The sequence below is a fragment of the Gymnodraco acuticeps genome, unplaced genomic scaffold (genome assembly GCF_902827175.1).
Source record: "Gymnodraco acuticeps unplaced genomic scaffold, fGymAcu1.1, whole genome shotgun sequence".
In the NCBI taxonomy this organism is placed as follows: domain Eukaryota; kingdom Metazoa; phylum Chordata; class Actinopteri; order Perciformes; family Bathydraconidae; genus Gymnodraco; species Gymnodraco acuticeps.
The window spans coordinates 1,424,824-1,447,387 of NW_022991436.1; the positions used below are offsets into that span (position 1 = coordinate 1,424,824).

Genomic DNA, 22,564 nt, shown 5'->3' on the forward strand with positions numbered 1-22,564 from the left:
CACATATTTAGACCAGGCAAAGAGAAAATCCAGAGGATCTTCCACTCAAAAAATGCAATGTATGTTCGGTCTCTGCTTATTTACGGAACTTGTTTCTGAAGATAAGAAGATATTTTTAAAACATATCATTGACGGAGCCAATCCCAAGCAATCCAGCTGCTACAAATGAAGCACTAGTGTAATGATAGCAAGCAACACTATTCTTTAGGTTTATTTCTCACATATATTTAGTAGTTCTTCCCTCTCATTAATTTCCTTGCTGCCATTGGCCGGGTCTGCCATCGTACCTGTCATCTTGCTGCCGTTTATTTAAAAATAAATGTCTGCCTACTTTTAGTATGTTCATGCTGCTGTTACTGTACATGCACCCCTCCATCTTCCTATCATCGCCCATCCTTTTCAGTTTTACACAATATTGGTAGACCAGTTGCAGTATAATTAATCACCACTACCAGTTGCTGGACTCCACGGGTGGATTTAACTTTTTGCTTCGCATCAGATCTGGTTTAATAAACAATTATCTTCTTTTCGTACATGTCTCTCCTGATTTGACTATTATTCCATTTCACACCATGTACAGTATTATCCTGGAGGATGGCCAAATATTTATCTGAATTCAAATTCAAAAGTCATCTCTGGTGCAGGTTGAGACGCAACATATATTTTTTTTAAGTCAAACATGTTTACTCCTTCACAGACTCGTAATAATGAAGTGAGCACATATTATGTTGATTTAACACAGACGAGAGTGTGCTCTTACACAGATATATCAGTGTTAGATATTTGTGTTTTGTAAAGTTGGTGACGTGCAGTGAAATATGATGTTTTCTCTTGGTTGTTATTTAGAATCTCATACGCTCAATCAGTGATATTGATTTGTTTGTGTGGACTCTTTGAAATCCCAGTCTGTCTAGCGCAGCCTTGGCTTACCTGAGCCGATGATAGGTTGTAGTTACACTAGGTGAAAAGTTAAAAGCCGAACAATGGTCTACTCTAGAGAATAGTGGTTGAAACTGCATGTCAGATAGCTTTTGCTTGCTTTTTCATCCCCTTTTCAATTTTAAATCGTCTGGCCTTTCTATCTGCTGGTGTCACTGCAGACACCCACAGAGTTTTAACATTCAGGTTGTGCACCCCATCAATTATGCAATTATGCATTCAGCCAGTCGAGTGTCCACCCAGTCACAGAGGTCAGGCAAACTACTAAAGAGTTATTGGATTCGCTTGGAGATGATATGCAAATGTTTATGAGAGAGCACATGTACAATTAAATTAGAAACAATTATGCATTTGGTGATGGGACCCACAGGGCATAGTGGGTGCATGTCCTGCTGGTAATCCATGCTTTGCCATTACAAAGCCATTTGGACAGTTTATCGATCAATACAGAAAAGGGGTCACCAGCATTAAAAACGCAATACAATCACACGGTATCTGCAAAAACCTTGTGATTGATCATAGAAGAGAAACAAGGAGCGTTTGTTTTCTACACTGGGAGAGCCCGTCGGCGTATCACACTCCCCCTCGCTCACTGTGCGGCTCTCTCATCTGACGGGCTGAGAGGCTGAGCAGCCTGCGAGAGAAACAGCGAGCAGGGAAGAGAGAGGAAACGGAGATGGCGAGCATCAACATGGGGTCGAGACCGCTGCTGCTGCTGCTGGGGCTCGCGTGGCTCCTCATGGCCGTCCTAACGCCTAATGTCCGAGGTCTACACAACAACGATGACCAGAACCAGGACTCCGAGTGCAAGATGAAGAGCGTCACCGTGTCTGCGCTGCCTTTTTTGAGGGAAAACGACCTGAGCATCATGCACAGTCCGTCGGCCTCCGAGCCCAAGCTGCTGTTCTCCGTTCGGAACGATTTTCCCGGGGATGTCGTGGTGGTGGACGACCTGGAAAACACCGAGCTCCCGTTTTTCGTCTTAGGTGAGTTTTCGGAAACACGGCGGTCTCCGCGGTTCATTAGCCGCCAATTAGCAGCTTAAAAACAATTCCACTGTTTATTATTACACTGGGGCATCTGTCTATTAGCTTAGCCCTGGCTCTAAACCCTTTCTCCACTTCTCTGAAAAACCCTATATGCTATTTATCAACCCGAATGAACAAGCAACGCCATTAATCGCGTTTATTTGTCATAAATAGTCTGTCAAAGGTGCTTAATTAGTTAAGCACCTGTTATTGAAAACACAGGTGTGCTAAATCAACACTTAGCACTTATTTTGGCAATAATAGGCCGCATAGCATCCTTTAGCTAGCAAAAGTGTACGTTTATTCAATGTATTTGTAACCAGCAATGTACAGATTTGTAAGAGCAGCGTCCCTTTTATGTCTTGTATTGTATATTCTCCCTTAGCTTACACACGTGCTCGGTTGGCTACTGAATGTGTAGGAAACTACTTGCTAACAAACTAGCAAGTATGCAGCTAAACTACTCTCACTTTAATATAACTCTTGTTTTGTGGTCACGTTGTGCTGTTAGTTTCATGCATGGGTTTTAATTGATTAAAACGCAACTTTTTTGTTGGATTTCAGGCATTGTTAAGGCAACTTTATCCAAGTTTATAGCAAACCAAGTTTGAAGTGGGCTAAGCTGTGTTTTAATAACTGAGGTTGGCTCAGTTAGCTGGCTGCTGTCCAATCGCCTGCTTTGAGCACTTCTGGACTCTGTGTTGGTTTCATTATAATATGTATACACCCAGTTTTTTCAATTGTTTGTTGACATTTGTGTGTTGTTACTGGGGACCCTATACCTTATCTATTGGCCCATGTCAGTATTCAACATCAGACAATAACCTCATGTATGTGAAAGTGTGCTTTGCAAATACTGAGTTTTTCATCCGTCTGTCTCTTTGTTGTCACTTTTCAACGCAGTTTGTTTTCCCTTTCATACAAGCATTTTCCATGGGTAATTTAGGTTTCTGTAAAAAGGGGGTCACAAGGGGATGAACTGATTACATGCACATCATCCTAATCCTCTAGTACACCATGACAATCATTTGACTTCCCAGCATATTCAGGCATATAGTATAAATAGTTTACTACTGATATTCTACAGTCCTGATAATTCTGAATTCATTTCTAGCCCTCTGAGCTAAACATCAAACACATGCAATGATGCAAACTACATTATGTCATTTTCAAATGGACACTCAGCAAGGATAGATTGGTTGTCAGAGCAGCTATTGTTGTATACAAATCAGCATCTAAAGTGTACAGACAACTGACAATTGTTATGAAGCATCCCTTACAGCTTTGAAAGTTTGTAGAATACAATATCCTGGTTTTTAATTGATTTAAAACCAGATTTGGTAGCATCTGAGTTTAGCCTATCCTTTTGCCAATGACTCTGAACTCAGTAATACAGCCAAATTATTCTTCACACAGTTTAATTTTCAATTTAATTATTTATTTAATTGTTTATTTAATCGTTTATTTGGCAGGGATAATGCACAGTAATGAACACTAAACACATTAAAATGTGTCAAGCGTAACAGTGCCAGATCCAGATCCATTTCCAGTCCCTCACATAAAACATTTAAGACAATTACATTTTTACAAACATAGCAAAAACAAAATACATGATATGCAAAAAGTGCAAAAGAGCAAGAGCAGCATGCACAACTATTTATGACATGGTAATACAATACAGCAGCAACGACATATAAAGTGAAAGAGGAGATTCCCCTTTGTTAAAGTGCATTTAGCGGTGATTGCACGTCTGTTTGTTTCTCATCCATTCTTTGAGTTGACCTTTGAAGCTATTGAGAGTGGGACAATCCCGTATCTGAGTTGGGAGGCTCTTCCACAATGAGCTGCCTTTAACCCTTAAAGACCGAGCGAGCCGCCCGCGGCTTCAAAGAGGTAGCGTTCTAAAATGCTTAATAACTTTTTAACCGCTAATCCTATCCATCTGATTTAAAAAGTGAGGTAAAGCGGCTATTCTAGGCTTTTCGCTGGTATCACTATGTCCTTTTCCGGGATTCAGAGGCTCCGACGTGATCGGGGCAATGTCATCCCATTTTACAGCCTTGATTCGTCAAGGAGACCCACGCGGCCCCTCCGTCTGAGCCAAACAGCAAAGGTTTTAGACTAAGTCCCACCCCCCTGTGTCCGGATAGGTTTAAAATGTAAAGGTCCAGGCAAACCTCTGCCCATGCTACCATCTTCTCGACCAATCAACATAGGTTGCTGTGTATGTTTTTGGCGGCGGGAGATAAACAAAGAGAGACGAGAGAGTAATACTAAAGAAGAGTAATTTTGCCAGCGTAAGAGAAATAAATACAACATGAGATATCTAGATACAGTCACACACACACACACACACACACACACACACACACACACACACACACACACACACACACACAAATACACATACATACATACACACACACATACACATCCCAAGAGAAATTCAAACCAACATGTCAAAACGGTGTTACACTACGGAAGAAGCCGTAGCATTTATTTTGTCTGGCGGACCGCTTAGCGATGCAGCGGTGGATTCCTCAGATTCTGAAGCTGACAACTGGCAATGAAGAGGAGTATGATCACGGGATTGATCCCTTCGAAGATAAAAAGTGAGTAACTTTGCTTATTTCTTATTGTTTGTGTTGCATTTATCGGTTGCTGTTTCTGTATAACGCCGAAAATAATTAGTCCTACGAGTTTTTATAATGGATGGCCATTTGCCGTAATTGTGAAAAAAAAGTCCTGAGCTCAAGATTCACTATCAATAGAGGCTAATATTTATTTCAGTAAAAAAACGTCAAGCAATACCTTTCATTTATTGCCTCATTCCGCTTGCCCTCTTTGGTTGTTTGTTATAAGGTCTAATGTTATTATATTCATTGCATTACAATTCAGTTACTGATTCCATCAACTAGTAATGTTAGCAGAGGGATAAAGTGAATCAAATCAAAAGTTGAGACTGTGTTTAGAAAACAGATAGGATGACACTGGAGAAATAAAAGCAATAAAGGAAATAAAATATATTCAGACATTTATATCTGTATATTTTCCTCCCTTTTATTTTAGTCCAGAGGATGAGAGAGAGGATGCACAAGCCACTGTCCCCATCAGTAGGCCTCCTTCAAACCGAGAGGGAAAATAATGGCCAGGAGGGTGGAGCATCCAGAAAAAAGGCCAAACCAATGCCAGCCCCCCTGACAGTGAAAGGGAGAGGAAGAGGAAGAGGAAGAGGAAGAGGGAAAACAACATCTCTGACCCCAGAAGAGCCAGGAGCTGTTTGGAACGGACCTGAGGTGCCAGATACTGCCCAACAACTACCACACTTTTGCCCGAAAAGAGCCCCTAGAGTCCAAGGTTTTGTTGGTGTGGAGTATACTCCTGCACAAATATTTAGACATTTTTTTAACAACCAAGCTGTAAATATCATCTGCAAGAACACAAACAAAAATGCTGAAAAGGAGCAGGCTAAGGGGGAAAAGTTTGTTTGGGAAAGCCGGTACAATTCCTCATGTATGTCGGCCTTATGGCACTTCTAAAACTGCCAAAAGTAAGAGACTACTGGAGGAAGGGATCACACCTGAGTGTTCTCTTTCCTGCTCCTGTCATGACAAGAGACAGGTTCATGGCAATCAGCAGAGCTGTACATCTAAGCGACCCAGACCATGATGAATGTGGATACATTTCCTTTGCTCTTTATATATTTTTCTAATATTTTGGTTATAGTTTGAAGATCATTTGCTCTTTGTACTTTTGCACTTTCTATATATTCCTAATACTTTGTTTATAGTTTCAATATAATTTGCACTTTGTTAATTTGCACTTTGAATTTGTTTCACTGTTTGTTTGTATTTAAATGTTCAAATGATAATATATTTATCTGAAACAAATTATTTTTGTTGCAATGTCATCTGTTATGGTTTAATTGTTTACTCTCTCAACCTTTTTTTGACAGAAGAAACATGATCAGTCATTTAAATATGGAAATACATTTCGTTTGAATTATTCCATATTATCCTAGGCGTTTTTCAGTACAAAACGCCTAGGATAATATTATAATAAATAGCTGTAACTTGCTCAGGGAACATAATATGCAGATTACATTTAATTTGAAAGCCTAAAACATCTAAATGCAGCTTTGTAAATAATAAAAAAGAAAATTCCTATGTTCCTGTCGGAGTAAACAGTAAAAAAACACAACATTTGTACTGGCGTTTTTGAAAAGTGCTGGTAAATTCAGCCATTATCACACAAAGTTAAGGTAAAATGTGGACTTTAAATTATCCAGACTTGAACTAGAGGTTCTCCTGAATCAAATGAGGTAAGGCACTTGATGCTGACTGCTAGAAAAGGTTAGAACAGGTTAGGAGAAACAAATAAATACAGGAGAGTCAAGCAGGCGAAAATTCCGTTTAGGTCTTTAAGGGTTAATGGAGAGGACATTTTGTCCAAAAGTGGTCCGTCTACGATGGACTTCACAGTCTCCTCTGGTTTCTGACCTAGTGCAGCGTCCAGTGTGTGAATTCCCCTAAGGGGGGGGGGGGGGGCAGTCCATGTAAACATTTATAAATAAAGCACAACCTTGAGTCAAAACTCAATAAATTCAGTTTCTCAAGGATGGTACAGTGGTGGTATGAGCAGTGTTGTGCTAGTTACTGAAAACCAGTAACTAGTTACCATTACTAGTTACTTAATTTCAAAAGTAACTCAGTTACTTTACTGATTGCTTACACCCGAAAGTAATGCGTTACTGTGAAAAGTAACTTTTTCGTTACTTAAAAAATGTCTCCCATTAATGCCCTTATAGCCTTCATTTCAGTACTGTTATTGCATTGGAGAATAATACAATCTGTTGATCAACTTGACATGCATTATATGCAATCTGGATTGCATCGATATTAGCTGGCTTTCCATTTTTGTATATTCTTTCTCCAGGTAGTTGGAAAAAGTTTTCCGTCCCATATGCCGTGTGCCGCCCGGACATGCTATCATGCTAACTAGCTCCCTGAAAGCGGGTGACTCCACTGTAGCAATAGCCTGCATGTGTTCTACAACATACCGTGCAATGGCTTTATCGACTTTTCCCTGGCCAGCAGTCCCTTGGTTAAAATCCAGCCGCTGTTGCTTAGGTGGAGGTGGGGTGGCGTCGGCTGAGTCTCTGTGGTCTTAGCTACTAGCTTCGTCCCAGCATGTTGTTTTTGCAGATGTTTTAAGAGATTTGAATTACTGGTTTGGGCAGTAGATAAGATCTTTGACCCGCCAAGACACAACTTACATTTAACAGAAACGTTCTTTTCTTTGTGCTCGACAAAAGTGAAATAGTGAGAATATCTCCAGGTGGAGAAACTAGACTTGAGCTCCGCCGCCGCCATGATAGTCTTGTTAGTAAACAACACAAACACGTCCACAGCCCGTCTCCGCATGTGACACAGGAAGTATCTAAGTACATTTACTCAAGTACTGTACTTAAGTACAGTTCTCATCTCTGTTCGCCTGGCTGTTGACTATATAAAAAAACTAACGGAGTAACGCACCATGTAGTAACGGTAACTGAGTTACTGAATTTAAAAAGTAATGCGTTAGAGTACTAGTTACTGCCAAAAGTAACGGCGTTACAGTAACGCGTTAGTCCCAACACTGGGTATGAGTATGGCTTTCTGTCAAACACCTTGATAGCTCTCTTGTACAGCTGTTCTATTGGTTTCAGGTTTGTGGCACAAGCAAACAACCAGTTTGTCAAACAGTATTCAATGTGGGATAGAATCATGCAGTGGAGGTATGACTTTGCAGCATTGACAGTTAAGAAGGGTCTGATTTGTTTAAAATGTTGCAAGTTGAATTTAACGGTATTGGATACTTTCTTAACATGTTTCTTAAAAGTCAAGTTGAAGTCCAATATGACCCCAAGATACTTGAACTGGGAGACTAGTTCTATTTCTGATCCATTTAAAAACACGTTGGATCCTTCGATTTTGACTGGTCGTTTACTGAACATCATGCATACTGTTTTTTGACGTTTAACTCTAAGCAAATGTTGTTCAGCCAGTGTTGAACCTTGTCCAAAGCAGTAGAGACAACATGAGATCATTGCAGTGTTCTTCCCGTGTACAAAGATGACCGCATCTTCGGCATACATTTGCACATTCAACTCAGGACATACATTAGGCAAGTCATTAATGTACAGAGAAAACAGTAACGGTCCAAGAATGGAACCTTGTGGAACCCCAACAGGGTTCACAAGGTAGGGGGATTTGGCTCCATTGACCAAAACACACTGTTTTCTGTTCGATTAGTAAGACTTAAACCAATGTATCGAAACTGCCGAAAAATTTAAATGGGTCAGCTTGGTAAGGAGCTCTTGGTGGTCAACAGTGTCAAAAACCTTCCTGAGATCAAGGAAGACAGCACCTACATATGGGCTCGTGTCCAACATACATTTAACCTTTTCCACAAAGACACAGTTAGCTGTCTCAGTGGAGTGGTGAGCACGAAAACCAAACTGCATTGGGTGGAGTGGAGCGAAACCTTTGTCTACATACATTACATTACATCCAATACATTTCTGACCTCCTGCTAAATTATGAACCATCCAGATCTCTCAGGTCTTCAGGGACTGGTCAGCTTTCTGTCCCCAGAGTCAGAACTAAACATGGAGAAGCAGCGTTCAGTTATTATGCTCCAAATATCTGGAACAAACTCCCAGAAACCTGCAGGTCCGCTACAACTCTGACTACTTTTAAATCCAGGCTGAAGACTTTTCTTTTTGTCGCTGCTTTTAATTGAACTATTCACATCTTAGACTGCACTGTAACTTTTATCCATGTACTTTTTTCTTTTAATGTTTCTTTTATTATCTTTTCTTTTTAATGACTGATTTTAAATGCCATTTTCTTAATGTCTTTCGTTTTTTGTAAAGCACTTTGAATTGCCTTGTGTTGAAAGGTGCTATATAAATAAACTTGCCTTGCCTTACATGTTTGGTGATTAGTTTTGACACCCATTTCTCAGCTATCTTAGAGACACAGGGGAGGATGCTGATTGGTCTGTAGTTGGAAAGCAGTGCCTTATCCCCAGATATAAAGATCGGTGTCACCGTGGATGATGGAACTTCCCTCGTGCTGATAGATTGATTTACTAGCATAGTAATTGGTTTTATTAGACCGTCGATATGTGTCTTTATAAAGTTGGTGTCTAAATCATCTGCATCCCTAGCCTTAGAACCTCTTAACCCTGAGATTATATTTTTTACCTCAACCTCTGTGATTTCCTCCAGATCAAAAATGGGGTGTGTATCCACAGTCGGGCTAGGTGAGACCTCAGATGGCGGGAAGAGCTTTGTAATGTCCAAAGTACTATTTATGAAATACTCATTGAGTGAGCTGGCCAGCACTGCAGGGTCTTTTATCAGGGAATCATTGATTTTTAATTCAAGAACATTATTTTCCTGGTTTGTTTACCTAATAGTTTATTTAAGATTTGCCAAACGTTTTTACCGTTCCCTTTCGCACCTTCAATTATGTTGATGAAGAAGTTAGCTTTGGCCTGTCTTATTGTTTGTGTTACCTTGTTATGAGCATGAGTGCATTTCTGTCTATCAGTGGATAGTCAGGATTTCAAGCTCTGCTTTAATAGTTGGTCTCTAGATTTCATTAAATTCCTGCATTGTAGATTCAGCCAGGGAAGATGATGTTCATTCCTGTCCCTAAGGCACCCTCTCCTTGAGAAGGAAGACATTGTATCATTAATTTTAGATATGAATAGATGACTGTTTTCACCAATATCTTCAGAGGACAGATAGTCCCCCTAATCAATCCTTTTCACTGCTTCGATAAAACGTTGTTGCAGATTTTTGGGGATGAAGCGAGAACCCAAGGCAGGGGTTTTAGGTGTGGCCATGAACCTTTTTTTGTGAGTTTCCTGGTAAAAAGAATAAGATTATGGTCAGAAAGACCAGTCAGGAAGTTGTAGGTTTTAACTATTCTGTCAGCTTTGTTAGTAAATACTAAATCTATCATAGTCTTGGAGGTTTTGGTTATTCTAGTCAGTTGGTCCATTAGTTGTATTTATCCGTGATCCGTTTTAAGTTCTTTCTATTTTGTTTGTCATTCCAGTTTATGTTAAAGTCTCCTAAAATAATTAACTCTTTGTTGGAGTCACAGGAATTCAGCATGAGTTTTACCTGGTCATAGAAATCCACCTTAGCAGTGGGTTGTCGATATACAGTATAGGCAAATCATGGTGAGGGACATTTTCTCAGAAAGTGTGATTTCCACACCAACACAATCAAATTCAATATTAGCTGGGAGTGCAATCTCCCGACAAGTAATGGTATTCCTCACGTAAAGCAACACACCCCCTCCTTTTCCCTTCAGTCTGTCCTTCCTAAACACATTATATCCTGCCATAGATACAAGAGTGGATGGTGACGACTGTTTTAGCCAAGATTCCGATATTCCCAAACAGTCAATATTGGACTCAAGAAGGAGATGTTTTAGCTGTTCATGTTTATTGCAAATGCTGCGGAAATGTAAATGTCCACTGAATAGTCCCTTCGGCTTGTGCCGAGCATCCCAAACTATGTTTGCTTGATTTACTGTTTGAAACATTTTGGTGTAACGGCCCGTCTACACTACAGGCGTCGAAAAAGCTTGAAGCTGGGCGTGTCTGAGGCTTGACGATTTTTTGCGAGCAACGCGACCAACAACCAATCACATGAATCTCCCGCCCCCGACATACAAAGCAATAGCAATGTTAAAACGAAGTAAACTGGATATTAAATCCCCAAACAGGAGAAAACCTACCAGTTTCACCCACTGTCTGTGCCACCTCCCTCCATGCCTCGCTCCTCCGGTTTGTATCCCGGTAGATGAACAGAGACTGATCATACAGCGCCACCGGGTGATTCACTACCGCTATAATGAAGTTTCCCTCCATTTTTTTGAATATGAGGAAATGCCCTGCGTAGTCTCTCCCAGCATAAACGCGGTTTGATTGGCTAGCGCTTGTACTGGCAGATTTGCATAAACGGGATTTCATTGGCTGACGCCAGCTTCGAGCAAGCATCGAGCCTCAAAAGTTGAACATTGTTCAACTTTTGACGCCGATAGACGCTCGCGATGCTTGCAACGCCTTGCCATGCTACCCACAATGCAGTTCGGCGAAGTTTGAAAATATCCTACGTCACCCCATTCAAATGAATGGGCGAAGCGTTGAAAGCATTTTTTGACGCCTGTAGTGTAGACGGGCCGTAACAGTGTTTTTTAAATACCGGATTTATAGGCTTTACCTCGGTGCCGTTGTTGACAGTGGAGCAGTCAGAGCTAGCTGTTGGACTGTGGGTCCGCGCCGATGGCTAGCGGCCTAGCGACAGAGAACCACAAACCAGAGCTAGCTGTTCTCCCTGTGTCTTGTCTTCCTCCCTGTCGTTAGTTTCCCTGGTGTGTCTGATTGTCTGATTGTGTTCACCTGTTGCCCTTGTGTTTCTCCTCCCCTGCCCGGCTGTTTCTCGTCTCGTGATTACCCCTCCCTGCATTTAGTCTTGTCTCTTCCTGTGTTCGGTGTTGGTTCATTATTGGTCGTTCATGTCTCTCTTCGTGTTGGTCACAGTCACCTTTTGTTTGGATGCTACCTCGTGCTACAGTACCTGTTCATGGATTCTTGTTTTTTCAGCTTTTGTAAATAAAGCTCGCCTTTTGTTTCATTTTGAAACCTGCTTCCCTCCTCAAACTGCATTTGGGTCCTATTTTTTTTTTTTCCTATTTTTTTCCCCAACCCTGTAACCCCGTAGTCCTCCGATGGTGTGGGTAGAGGTCCTGCTGCTAGGTCAGCAGCCATCAGCGCGAGACCGCAGAGACCCGCTGGTGGTGCTAGCTGTTCAGTTATCCGGCCTCTTCGGAAGCCGACTGATGGCGTGTGGAGCTCAGCAGCTGGGCCGCCAGCCGTCAGGTTGATGAAAACAATGCCGGGACCTGGACACGAGTGGATATCTCCCGAGAGCAAGAGACACAGCAGGGCCAATAGCCCAATATTCTCCTCTTTTCGTTTTTGAGCCTTTTTTTGTTTGAGAGAGTCTGCCAGGAGTGCCAGATGAGTGAACTGTAGATAATATGCCGACCATGGCCGAAGTTCTTGATATTCAACGATGTTGCTGGTGCAGACAATGATGTATCCTCAACATGTTGTTTTACCATGGGGGCAAGATGAGTGGTGTAGCTACACAGAGGTTTGAGATTTAGGACAATCATGCAGAGATTGCTGCCACTGCGCCAGAACTGCCTGCCGCCATCTTGGGAGAGAGAGAGAATAACTGTAGTGCTGTTTACTTTATTATCAATTGATCTTTGATGAATGAATGAAATTGCTCTTACATTAATTGTTACAAGCGGCCGAGATGGGTTTTCTCCGCAGGGTGGCTGGTGTCTCCCTTAGGGATAAGGTGAGAAGTTCGGTCATCAGGGAGGGACTCGGAGTTGAGCCGCTCCTCCTTCGCGTCGAAAGGAGCCAGTTGAGGTGGTTCGGGCACCTAGTTAGGATGCCACCTGGGCGCCTCCCTAGGGAGGTGTTCCAGGCACGTCCAGCTGGGAAGAGACCAAGGGGTAGACCTAGGACCAGGTGGAGGGATTATATCTCTTCGCTGGCCTGGGAGCGCCTTGGGATCCCCCAGTCAGAGCTGGTTGATGTCGCCAGGGAAAAGAAAGTTTGGGGCTCTCTGCTGGAACTGCTACCCCCGCGACCCGACCACGGATAAGCGGGAGAAGATGGATGGATGGATGGATGGATTAATTGTTAAAATTAACATTGTTTCTATGCCCCAAGATGAGTTCTTTATGCCAATGATGAAAAACAGTGAAGGCAGCAAATGCCTTAACCAGCCGGGTGTTTTACATATTACTTTTACGAAACCTTTCAAAATTAAACTTGATGTGACACAAAACTTTACCTTCTTCAACATTATATAAGATATATACCCAGTCCCATACAGTAGAAACTGTTTGATTTAATTTTGAAGAAATTCAGAAGTAGAAAATGTAGAAGTCTCACTTTTGACATGTTCTGCATTGATGACTTACTTTTGACCGCTGTCACCATTGCATTCACCATGCATTCAGTTTGAGCTGTCATCATATCTGAATTGGCTTGTTGTCAGTTGTCAATTGAGGACGTTCCCCTTGTGACACTGGCAGCGTTGTGTGCATGGAAAACAATTTGGCTTGTCTACTTGCAGATAAATCCCACACTGTAATATATACTAAAATGTATGTCTGTTTTAATTTACACGAAATGTTTGAATAGGCAATTTAAAGGCCTACTTTAGACAACAGTTAATTCATTAAGGGGAAGAGAGAAATAAGCTCACGCAAATAAACAGCACAGCAGATCTCTCAGGACTGCTGTTGCATAGCATCGAGTGTGCATTTGTATCGGACATTTCCTCATGTAACATTCTACACCAGGACGGAGCACTTTTAATGAAACTTCACACTGGGGAGCCCACAATTCCACATTGTGAGAGACCCAAGTATAAACACTGGAGCAGCTGCGGCCTTTAATTAATGAATGTATTTTTTATTTTGTTGAATGCTTGATTTCCTTTGCTGTCTAACAAAACCTATTGTGTGGAATAATGGCAGCTTTGAAGGGAAACCAGAACTTTTACTTGTTGTATACAGGTCTTTACAAGAAGAAAAAAAATCAATTCACGTTAACATTGTGCAGCTGTATTGATAACCAGCGGTAATTACATTTAAAACGGTGTTTCAGCAGCATTTTGATAAGATGCTTGCTGATGGCTGTTTGTGTAAGCTCTAAACTCTTTCTAGTTAAGCATGCAGTTGTTGTCGCCTCACACTAGCCTTTGGCTGTTCAAGTCTGCATTAGCATAGCATCGTTATGATTAATGTTGTAGATTGTTCCTACCACACATGTGTCTTCACCATTATACAAGATGTGTGTGACATAATGCCAGGTGTGGCTGTCTGAGTGTAACACATAGTGTAGGAAAACTAAGTAGCAATAATGACAGAATATGATATCAGCAGTATTCCCTTTTTAGAAATGCAGAGGATCTGATTTTGGAACATCTTACAGCAGCATTTTTGTTGAAAATGTGGTGCCAATCATTGCGGTCGGGAACATTTGAATGTCCAGGACAAATGGGAGAAATTCCAGTCAAACATAATCTGTTTTGATCATTGAGCTTAAAACAACTGATAGGAAAGCTTTATACATGACATCATCAAGTCATGTGGATTACTGGATTTATATTTCATTGTCCTCTCTGCTGGCCCACTGGGGACGGGATAATGGAGGTTACCGTGGCCAGTTTGGCCCAGTTGGAATCAATTTCACTGAAATTACTTAAGAGGGAAAGAGAGAGAGAGAGAACAATTCACACGAGTGGTCATCACAGCCCTGATAATCAGTAGATCTCAACAGTGGATACGGTGAGGAGGAAACCATTTTAGAACAATAAAGCTTTGGCTCTGATTTGGACCAAGAGTAAACACATCATTTAGCCACTTGAATTGCTGTATTGGGATATTTTCCAGAGGATTTTAATTTCTAAACAATGATGTATGCTTTAGTCTGTGATAACTGTTAATTATTGTTCATGTTAATGTGTTTTAAGGAACACAGTCCTTTCTTCAAATGCTGTGTTGTATTGCTCTTGATTCTCTAGAAGCGACAGTCAGTCCATAACAAACACAAAAGAACGATAATGTGCTCGACTTGTTTTGTAACTTTTATGTAACTCCATGTACACGTAATAATGTTGGACCCAAACTTAGTTTTTTTCTTGTTTGCATTTCAATTGCTTCATTGTCCAGCCACATGCTTAACATAACTTTGTAGAAATGATTATGCTATGCAAGTAGGGCTGCTCGATTATGACAAAAATCATAATCTCGATTATTTGGGTCAATAATTGATATCACGATAAAAAAAAAGTAATAATAATAATTAAAAAATTATCGTTTTATTTCGATTACGTTGTTTTCGTAATCGTTGCAAGCCATAATCGTAATTGCGATTCAAATACGATTGATTGAGCAGCCCTATATGCAAGTATACGTTTTACTACTTTCTATTTTAAAGAAGTGTTTTCACGCAAATTCTGAAGGATATGTCATATTGAACAACATTCTAAAAGTAGTATAAAGAGTATATTATGCTTTAGGATTGGTTTCAGAAGTCTCTGTGAACATTTGAATATGTTTTCTTCTGTAACTGACAGAAGTTCAGCCTCAAGACCCTCACACTTCAATCAGTTTATTATAGAGTACTGTAGCTTATCACGCAGTACCTCTCTTACCAGCAGCAGTGAGCCCCCCCCCCCATCTCATCAGGACACCTCATCCTCAGCTAACCCCTAGTCTTTATTTGAGTGTTTGAAGACGTCAAAAAGAGAGAGCAAACTTTTTAAGAGTCATGGTCTCAATGTTCTCGTTAGCGGCGGGATTACAAAGCTGCATGCCTCACTTTGGGAAGAGGAAAAAAAGGAATCTTGTTACGAGGCATACTGAGATTGTTTTATTTTCCTGAGCCCATCCACCTCTTTGAAGTAATGTCACTTAAAAGTGTATCTGCTTTTAAATGTGTGTGTGTGCTTTGTAGGTTGGGTGCAATTTCAATTCCACATTTTATTTTCAACTTTTACAGTGGCTCGCTTTTTTCTCGCCAAATTGCTTCGCTGTGAAGCATCCAAGAAGCAATTTGAAAAGGAGAGATTCTGTGACTGACAGTACACTTTAGCTGCAGGACTGCAAGCCACTCATTAGTGTCAGAGAATCCCGGCTACGTTATTAGAAATATACCCTTTTGGTGTTCTGCCATAAATTGTGTAGGAGGTGAGGTAATAAAGTCTCCCTCTAGGAGAGACTGGTGCCGTATTTGCTGTGGTAGTGATTTGCACATCTGGGCAGGAGGCTTGGAAGGTGTCAGCCTCTAACTGCCTCCCATTCAAATCAGCTCACCGGGACAATAGAGTGGTGCAGTGATATTTTTGTAGGCCGAGAAGTTGGCATTGCAAGGTGTCAAAAAGCAACAGGATTCTTACATTAGATCTTGGACAGGAAATGAGCTCTGTTGCACATTTGTTATACTTAGTTTTGTTCAACGAGTAATCTACACATATTAACACCATGTTTTTAATATTTGATTTCAGAAATAAATAGCTAATATTAGGCTATAAATTACTTGGTGGTCGCATGACTTGATGTAACCACCGCTAACACTTAAGGTGGATTCCTGTCTCATTTAGCAGCTTGTGAGCAACCACCATTTTGAAGACACATAGAAGCTTCAGACATTCAACGGTGAGTTATTTACTGACATAGAGTATACTTATGTGGCTGAACAAAAAACAACAGACCTTATTTTGGGCATCTAACCGACTCATCCAAAAAACATTGACTTTGAGAAAAGGGAAGTGCTAAAATGCTAACTTATTTTGGGGTTTGTGGCTCATTCCAGCCAGCACTACTACATAACTTAGTTTGCACCATTTGGATCCATTCCATAGAAAGGTTACATTGCGGCCAAAGGTGCAGTAGTGGGGAAAGTGCATTTTCGTTCAACTGGTATTGAGATTTTTTTTTTTTATATTTAGGACATCGAGAAGCTTCATGTTATTTCTCTTTGTTGAAATTGTTGATATGCTGGGGAATATATCTGTGACCAATCTTGTTATGTAAATTAACCTTACATTACACAAGTGTTGTCAACTAGTCTTGATGCAACTATAAAATGACATACATTGTCTGTTCATGGGTGAAACTAACCACCATGCTGTGGAGTTCCTGGAACAGTCCAATCTCTATCCTTTAATATCTCTTAGTAATACAGTGGTGTTTCTTTCTTCGAGAGGACAAGACAATGGACTAAATCTACGTTCCACTGAGCAATTAAAACGGCCTTAATATACTCCCGTCATAATGAATATTTTACAGAGAAATAATTACTGTAGATGTAGGATGTCAGAGACACTTTGCTAAGCTTAGTGAACGCATAACTCATTTGTTAACTGGATTTCTGCGTTGTCTTAAAGCTTTTTATCAGTGTAGGTGAGTTACATCATGCCAACCTATGAACACAGTTTTTGTAGTTCCCTCTTTCCTCTTTTATGAATTTTACATAACTCACCAAGGTTCTAGCACAGGGGTGGCCAACCAATCAGAGGTAAAGAGCCAATCATATACTGTGTTACTGCAGAGAGCCACATCATACACACAGGCACACATGCTGAGTGTATGTCCCCCGACCTCTCTCTCTCCTTCTCTCTTTTGCTCTCAGCCTTTCTGTGTGCTCCCTCATTCTCTTCCTCTATGTGCCCCTCTCTATCTCTCACATACAACATGAACATCTACAAATGAACAATAATTGACACACAGAGACACACACTCAAAGACACACCCTCCCATAGACACACACACCCTCTCACATACAGAAACACATACCTCCGCTCAGCCAGATTTCCTATACATGTCACAGTCCATGATATTGACAGAAATTGACTTAAACCTCTCCTACCATTATGAAGACCAGGGGCCTCATTTATAAAGGGATATATGCTCAACAAATGGCGTAAGCCAGTTTCTACGCAATGTTTGCGATTTATAAAATACTAACTTGACGGGAAAATGTGCGGTCCTCCACGCAAACTCTAACCCATGCGTACGCACTAAGCACAACAACGGGAGAGACGAGAAACTGCGACACCGTTGGCAGAAGGAAGAATGGAGAGAAATATGTGGAAATAATCACAAATACCATAAATAAAATGTTAACTCTCATTTATCATGAAGAATTCATTTTCACAAATTGATTAAAGCCAATCTTAAAATGATTAAACAAACGCCTGTTTGCGACTCCTCAGTGCACACAAAAACATAACTTGGAGAAATAAATAAATACGGATATTATTTAAAACCACCTCGAATATGTTGTGTTAATGTTATGAAATGTTTTCTCATAAATGATGCGGTAAGCAGAAGGACAGAATTACGTCTAAACTGACGCCGTTTTGCATTTCTATATGTTGTAGATAATACGAGCATGATTTTATATACTATCACGTTTAATCGTGTTTTATGCCGTTTGCTAAGACTTGATAAGTCGCTCGTAAAACACAGGAGGTATGGAAGCTAAGAACACCATATGTGGTAAATTGTACAGCTAATATAACACAACACATTAGTTGTATTTCCTTTAACTGGTGGATATAGAGTTGCTGCGGGGGGGGGGGGTTGAGATGCACAGGCTGCAGTGGAGAGGCTGCGCACAGCTGATCGACAGCTGGGACACAAACCACCAAATACAAAAACATAATTCAGATCCAGTCGTCATGACTCCACTCCGGAGGGATTCCCCGATCATTTCTTGCAGTCTCTCATCAAGGGGGGGTCTCCTGTCCCCGGTACAAACACACTGCCTGAGGAAGGCTATGTGTATTCTTTTTGTCATTAACCTTTTTCGGACCACTTATTTATTTATTTTGGTGACGATCCGACCTCCATGCTGCTACTCTGGTTCAAACTGCATCCACCAAACAATATGATTTATCTCCACCTCCCCAAAATAACCAAAATCTGACACGGTGTGAGATGTCTTTTAGCTGTTCTGTCGTCATTTCCTGCGATCTTCTTCATAAAGTCAGTCAGAATGAATGAATGGGCGTTTCTTTGACTATTTATTGGCAAATCTGGGCGTTACGTGAAGCCCGCAAAAGCTGCACCGCATTTCGAGTCGATTGTGATTTATAAAGGGAAACCGGCGTAGGAAGTGCTGTACGCACTTTCCTCGCTGGTACGCAATGTTTGGTGAATCGGAAAATGTCGGAACATTTCTGTACCTATTTTTTGGATTTCTACTGTAAGCAACCTTCCCACGTGAATCCTACGCACGGCGTTATAAATGAGGCCCCAGAGGCCAGTTATAGTCAACCATTAATATTGTGTCTCACACACAAACTCTCATTTCAAAACATTTGAAAAAAGTAGTTATCGTACTATGCATCTTGAAACGTGCAGAGGATGTGGAAGGGGCTCAAACGCATGAAAGGGCACATTTGCGATTTACCAAAAATATGCCTGGACTTTTTCTCCCTGTCTGTATCTCACACACAGATTCACGACAGTTATTTAAAAATAAATGTAAATACATGAAGTGTATTTTTGTTAATTCTCCTCACATGACATCTCAACTTGTACCTAACCCTCTGACTGACAGAAGCTCTGCTGACGGATGCACTTTCTCTCTTGTTTATTCTTTAACGCGAATCATCAAATTCGGGAGCCCTTCTGTGCCAGTAGCCAGCTTTCCGGGAGCAGGCCTTCTCACATACACATATACAACTGCAAATTGTTACCATTTTGATTTAACAATATATTGGGTTATTACGATTTGATCTGAGTTATATTTCTGCCGATCGGAAGCAGATCTCTCCCTTCACTGGCCGTTTCTCAATCTCGAGGATACTGGCTTCCAAGCCAATATTTCAAGGATGCTACGTCATCGAGTGCCGCCGAAGGACTGTTCCAATCTCCAGCATACTTGGAATTCCACCGAGGCCGCTTCCTTGGTTTGGGGGAAATTTCGAGGCTGCACATGGGTAGACTTCGCGTCCTTAAAATCCCCACAATGCTTTGCGCACGGACCAATTTCAAAAACCCTTGCGGAGAATGGCTGAACCGACGCAGCACACATTTAAATGTAAGTATGTAGTGGCGTAGAACATGTGTTGGTAAATATGTTACTTTGTTACATCAATCAATCAATCAATGTTTATTTATATAGCCCAATATCACAAATGTTACATTTGTCTCAGTGGACTTCACAGTTTGTACAGAATATCAGTATGACAATACGACACCCTCTGTCCTTAGACCCTCACATCGTACAAGGAAAAACTTCCGGAGAAAACCCACAGTTTAAAGGGAAACATGGGAGAAACCTCAGGGAGAGCAACAGAGGAGGGATCCATCTCCCAGGACGGACAGACGTGCAATAGATGCCGTGTGTAAATCGAAAAGACAATACATTTACAACATAGGTAGTCCAAATGTTTGGAAATGCATGTGTGTATAATAGGAAGATGAATCCACGAGGATGTCAGCAATCTTGTGGGAGCCATCAGGGAAGTAGTATGATGAGTCAGGCAGGACCGCAGAGACAGGTTCAGCCACGACTCGAAGTCCAGGACTCAGATCCAGTACTCAGGATAGAGGATCCAGGACACACGACCACAGCAACAGGATTAGCCTCGACTCAGGATCCCGGCGTAGATATGGACACAAAAAAGAGATTTGGGGGAAGCTGGGTTAATCGGAACTTGAGAGTACACAGGTACAAACAGACAGAAAGATGGAGTAAGGTGCCCCCCCCCAACAGTCCAAGCCTATAGCAGCTAAACTAACGTGTCTACATACATGCACTCCCTTAGGATAGGTTGAGGGAAAAGGGTAGCAAGTAAGAAGTAGGAAACAGAGGTGGAGAGGCACGCGCAGGGAGAAAGGTCCCCACTGGAACCTGAATTGGTTAGAATTTGTTTGTTATCACCAAAAATGTGTTCCGTGAAAGTAAAGCAAGTTCATAATTAGATAGACATCGTGAGGTATTTGTTTTCGGTACAGTTTATGTTGAAACCGTTAGAGAGAGTGGCACACTTGTTAGCCTGTTCCATTCTTCTTCGTTTTCCGAAGCCGTGGCTTGGAAGCATACTTGCTTCGTTTCTGAAGGAAGTGACTTGAAAGTACGCGACTACCAAGCCAGCATCCTCGCGATTGAGAAACACCCACTGTCACATCGCGAGTGCAGTAAAGCCCGCCTCCAGTATTGCAGGATCTGCATTCTGATTGGCTAAATCACTTATTTGTTGAAAACTCTGTGTAACGATTGGGCTGGAACTTGTGTGTTGTGAACTGGGATACATATGCACAAAAAAACAAAAACACAATACAAATTCTATATGAACTGAGGAGCCGCATGAGACTGGGCAAAGAGCCACGGGTTGGCCACTCCTGTTCTAGAATATCTAGGGAAGTGGTTGCATTAATACCTCAGCGATTGGTTGGGACCCTTAGAAATGTTGAAAGAGGCGATGAATTTTATGATAACCAGGATTGGTAAAACAATGATAAAAAACATACAAAAAAAGAAGCTGCTTACAATTCTTTAACTTGTCTGATAATCCTCATGTTTTAAACGTTTCCTATGTGTTAAAGAAGTCTAGTGATAGATGTCTCTAAATCGTCCAGTGAAAACAGGAACTGTCAATATCTAGTTCTGCATACTTTTAGTAGGCTAAATTGTTAACAAATACAGAATAAGAAGCCCTCAGCACAAGTCACTGAAATGTTGTATTTCCTGTGGCTTGCTTTTTCCAATAGCCTTGCACCTACATGTGGCTTTAATTAAACTCCCTCTACCGTCAACCATTCTGAACATTGTGTTACGATCAGTGAGGTCTGACCTGAGCAAGGACTCAGACAAGAGGGACTTAGTGTAAAGGGTTAATTGCAATGTTAAGCTGGAGGAATGTGAATGGAAACAGTCCTGAGCGTAGCAGGCAGGTAGGCATGGTGACAGTGAGTACAGAAGACACAAGGGAAATGGAAAACAGAAAACTCAAGTACAGCCATGGCCATGATACGGAGCCCCCTAGGGGACAAGAAGAAAAAGGTTTTGCGAGATCTAGCAAAACCCTGTTGCAGTTTGTAGACGGTCCCTAAGCACTGCTCTCCCTCCTCCAGCTGCAGATTGTGACCAATTCTTGAAGTTTAGCTCGGATGACGGCACGTATCGAACTGTTCTGATAAAAACGACTCTGTAGCTTGTTGTCTACCTTGCTATGATTGTAAAGTCATGTTGTATGTATAACGTTATGTTCATGAGTTATTGATCAGCGAAATTCAAATCTGTCAATAACTCAGCTCAGAGTATGCTTTGCGACGTGCATGTCCCCTCGCTCTGAGTGTTCTCTTGAGGTGTCTTTCACTTATGTGAAACCCGTGCCTATTGCCAAGCACTGATGTTATATCTTTATATGTAAGGCCAAGCTCAAAGTAAAATCGATGAACCGCTCCATTGTTGTGGTTTCTGTGTTGCCGAATTGACCAGAGGCCTGTACTACGAAGCAGGATTTTCGCTTAGCCGGCTAACTTCAAGGAAAACTCGGGGTTTCCGGTCCTACGATGCTGGTTCTCTTTTTAGCGGGCTAGATCTCCATGGTAACTTATGCTGTGCGGCTAACCTGCTCCGGAGCAGGTTAGGTTGCAGGCTAAGAGATCAACTCAGTGAAAGCACCGCCTGCTGACCAATCAGAGCTCAGTGTGCGGAGTTTAAATCAAGTCATATTACAGGAGAAAGGAAATACAGAAAAGCTGCTGTTGCAGGAAAGACGGCCGGCAAAAATCACCGACTGTGTGAACGTGAACATTAATAGAATATCACCTCCCATCTTCAGAGCAATCTGACTATTATAACATTAGCGTTAAGAAAGCTTACTTAAATATCTGCCACAACATAAGTAACCGGATCAGAGTAACATTAAGTACAGTTTGCGGCATATCACATCATAATGTATCATATTTTATTATCTG

General features: G+C 41.3%; 1 protein-coding gene across 1 annotated transcript in view; it reads left to right on the plus strand.

Moving 5' to 3' along the window:
* Positions 1-1,520: 1,520 nt before the first annotated feature.
* astn1 (astrotactin 1) overlaps positions 1,521-22,564 on the plus strand; it is a gene marked incomplete at its 3' end in the record, with an annotated part of 248,725 nt that continues 227,681 nt past the window's right edge. Inside the window, 1 exon segment of the mRNA XM_034196281.1 lies at positions 1,521-1,925. Within this exon segment, the coding sequence (XP_034052172.1) occupies positions 1,616-1,925 (310 nt within the window).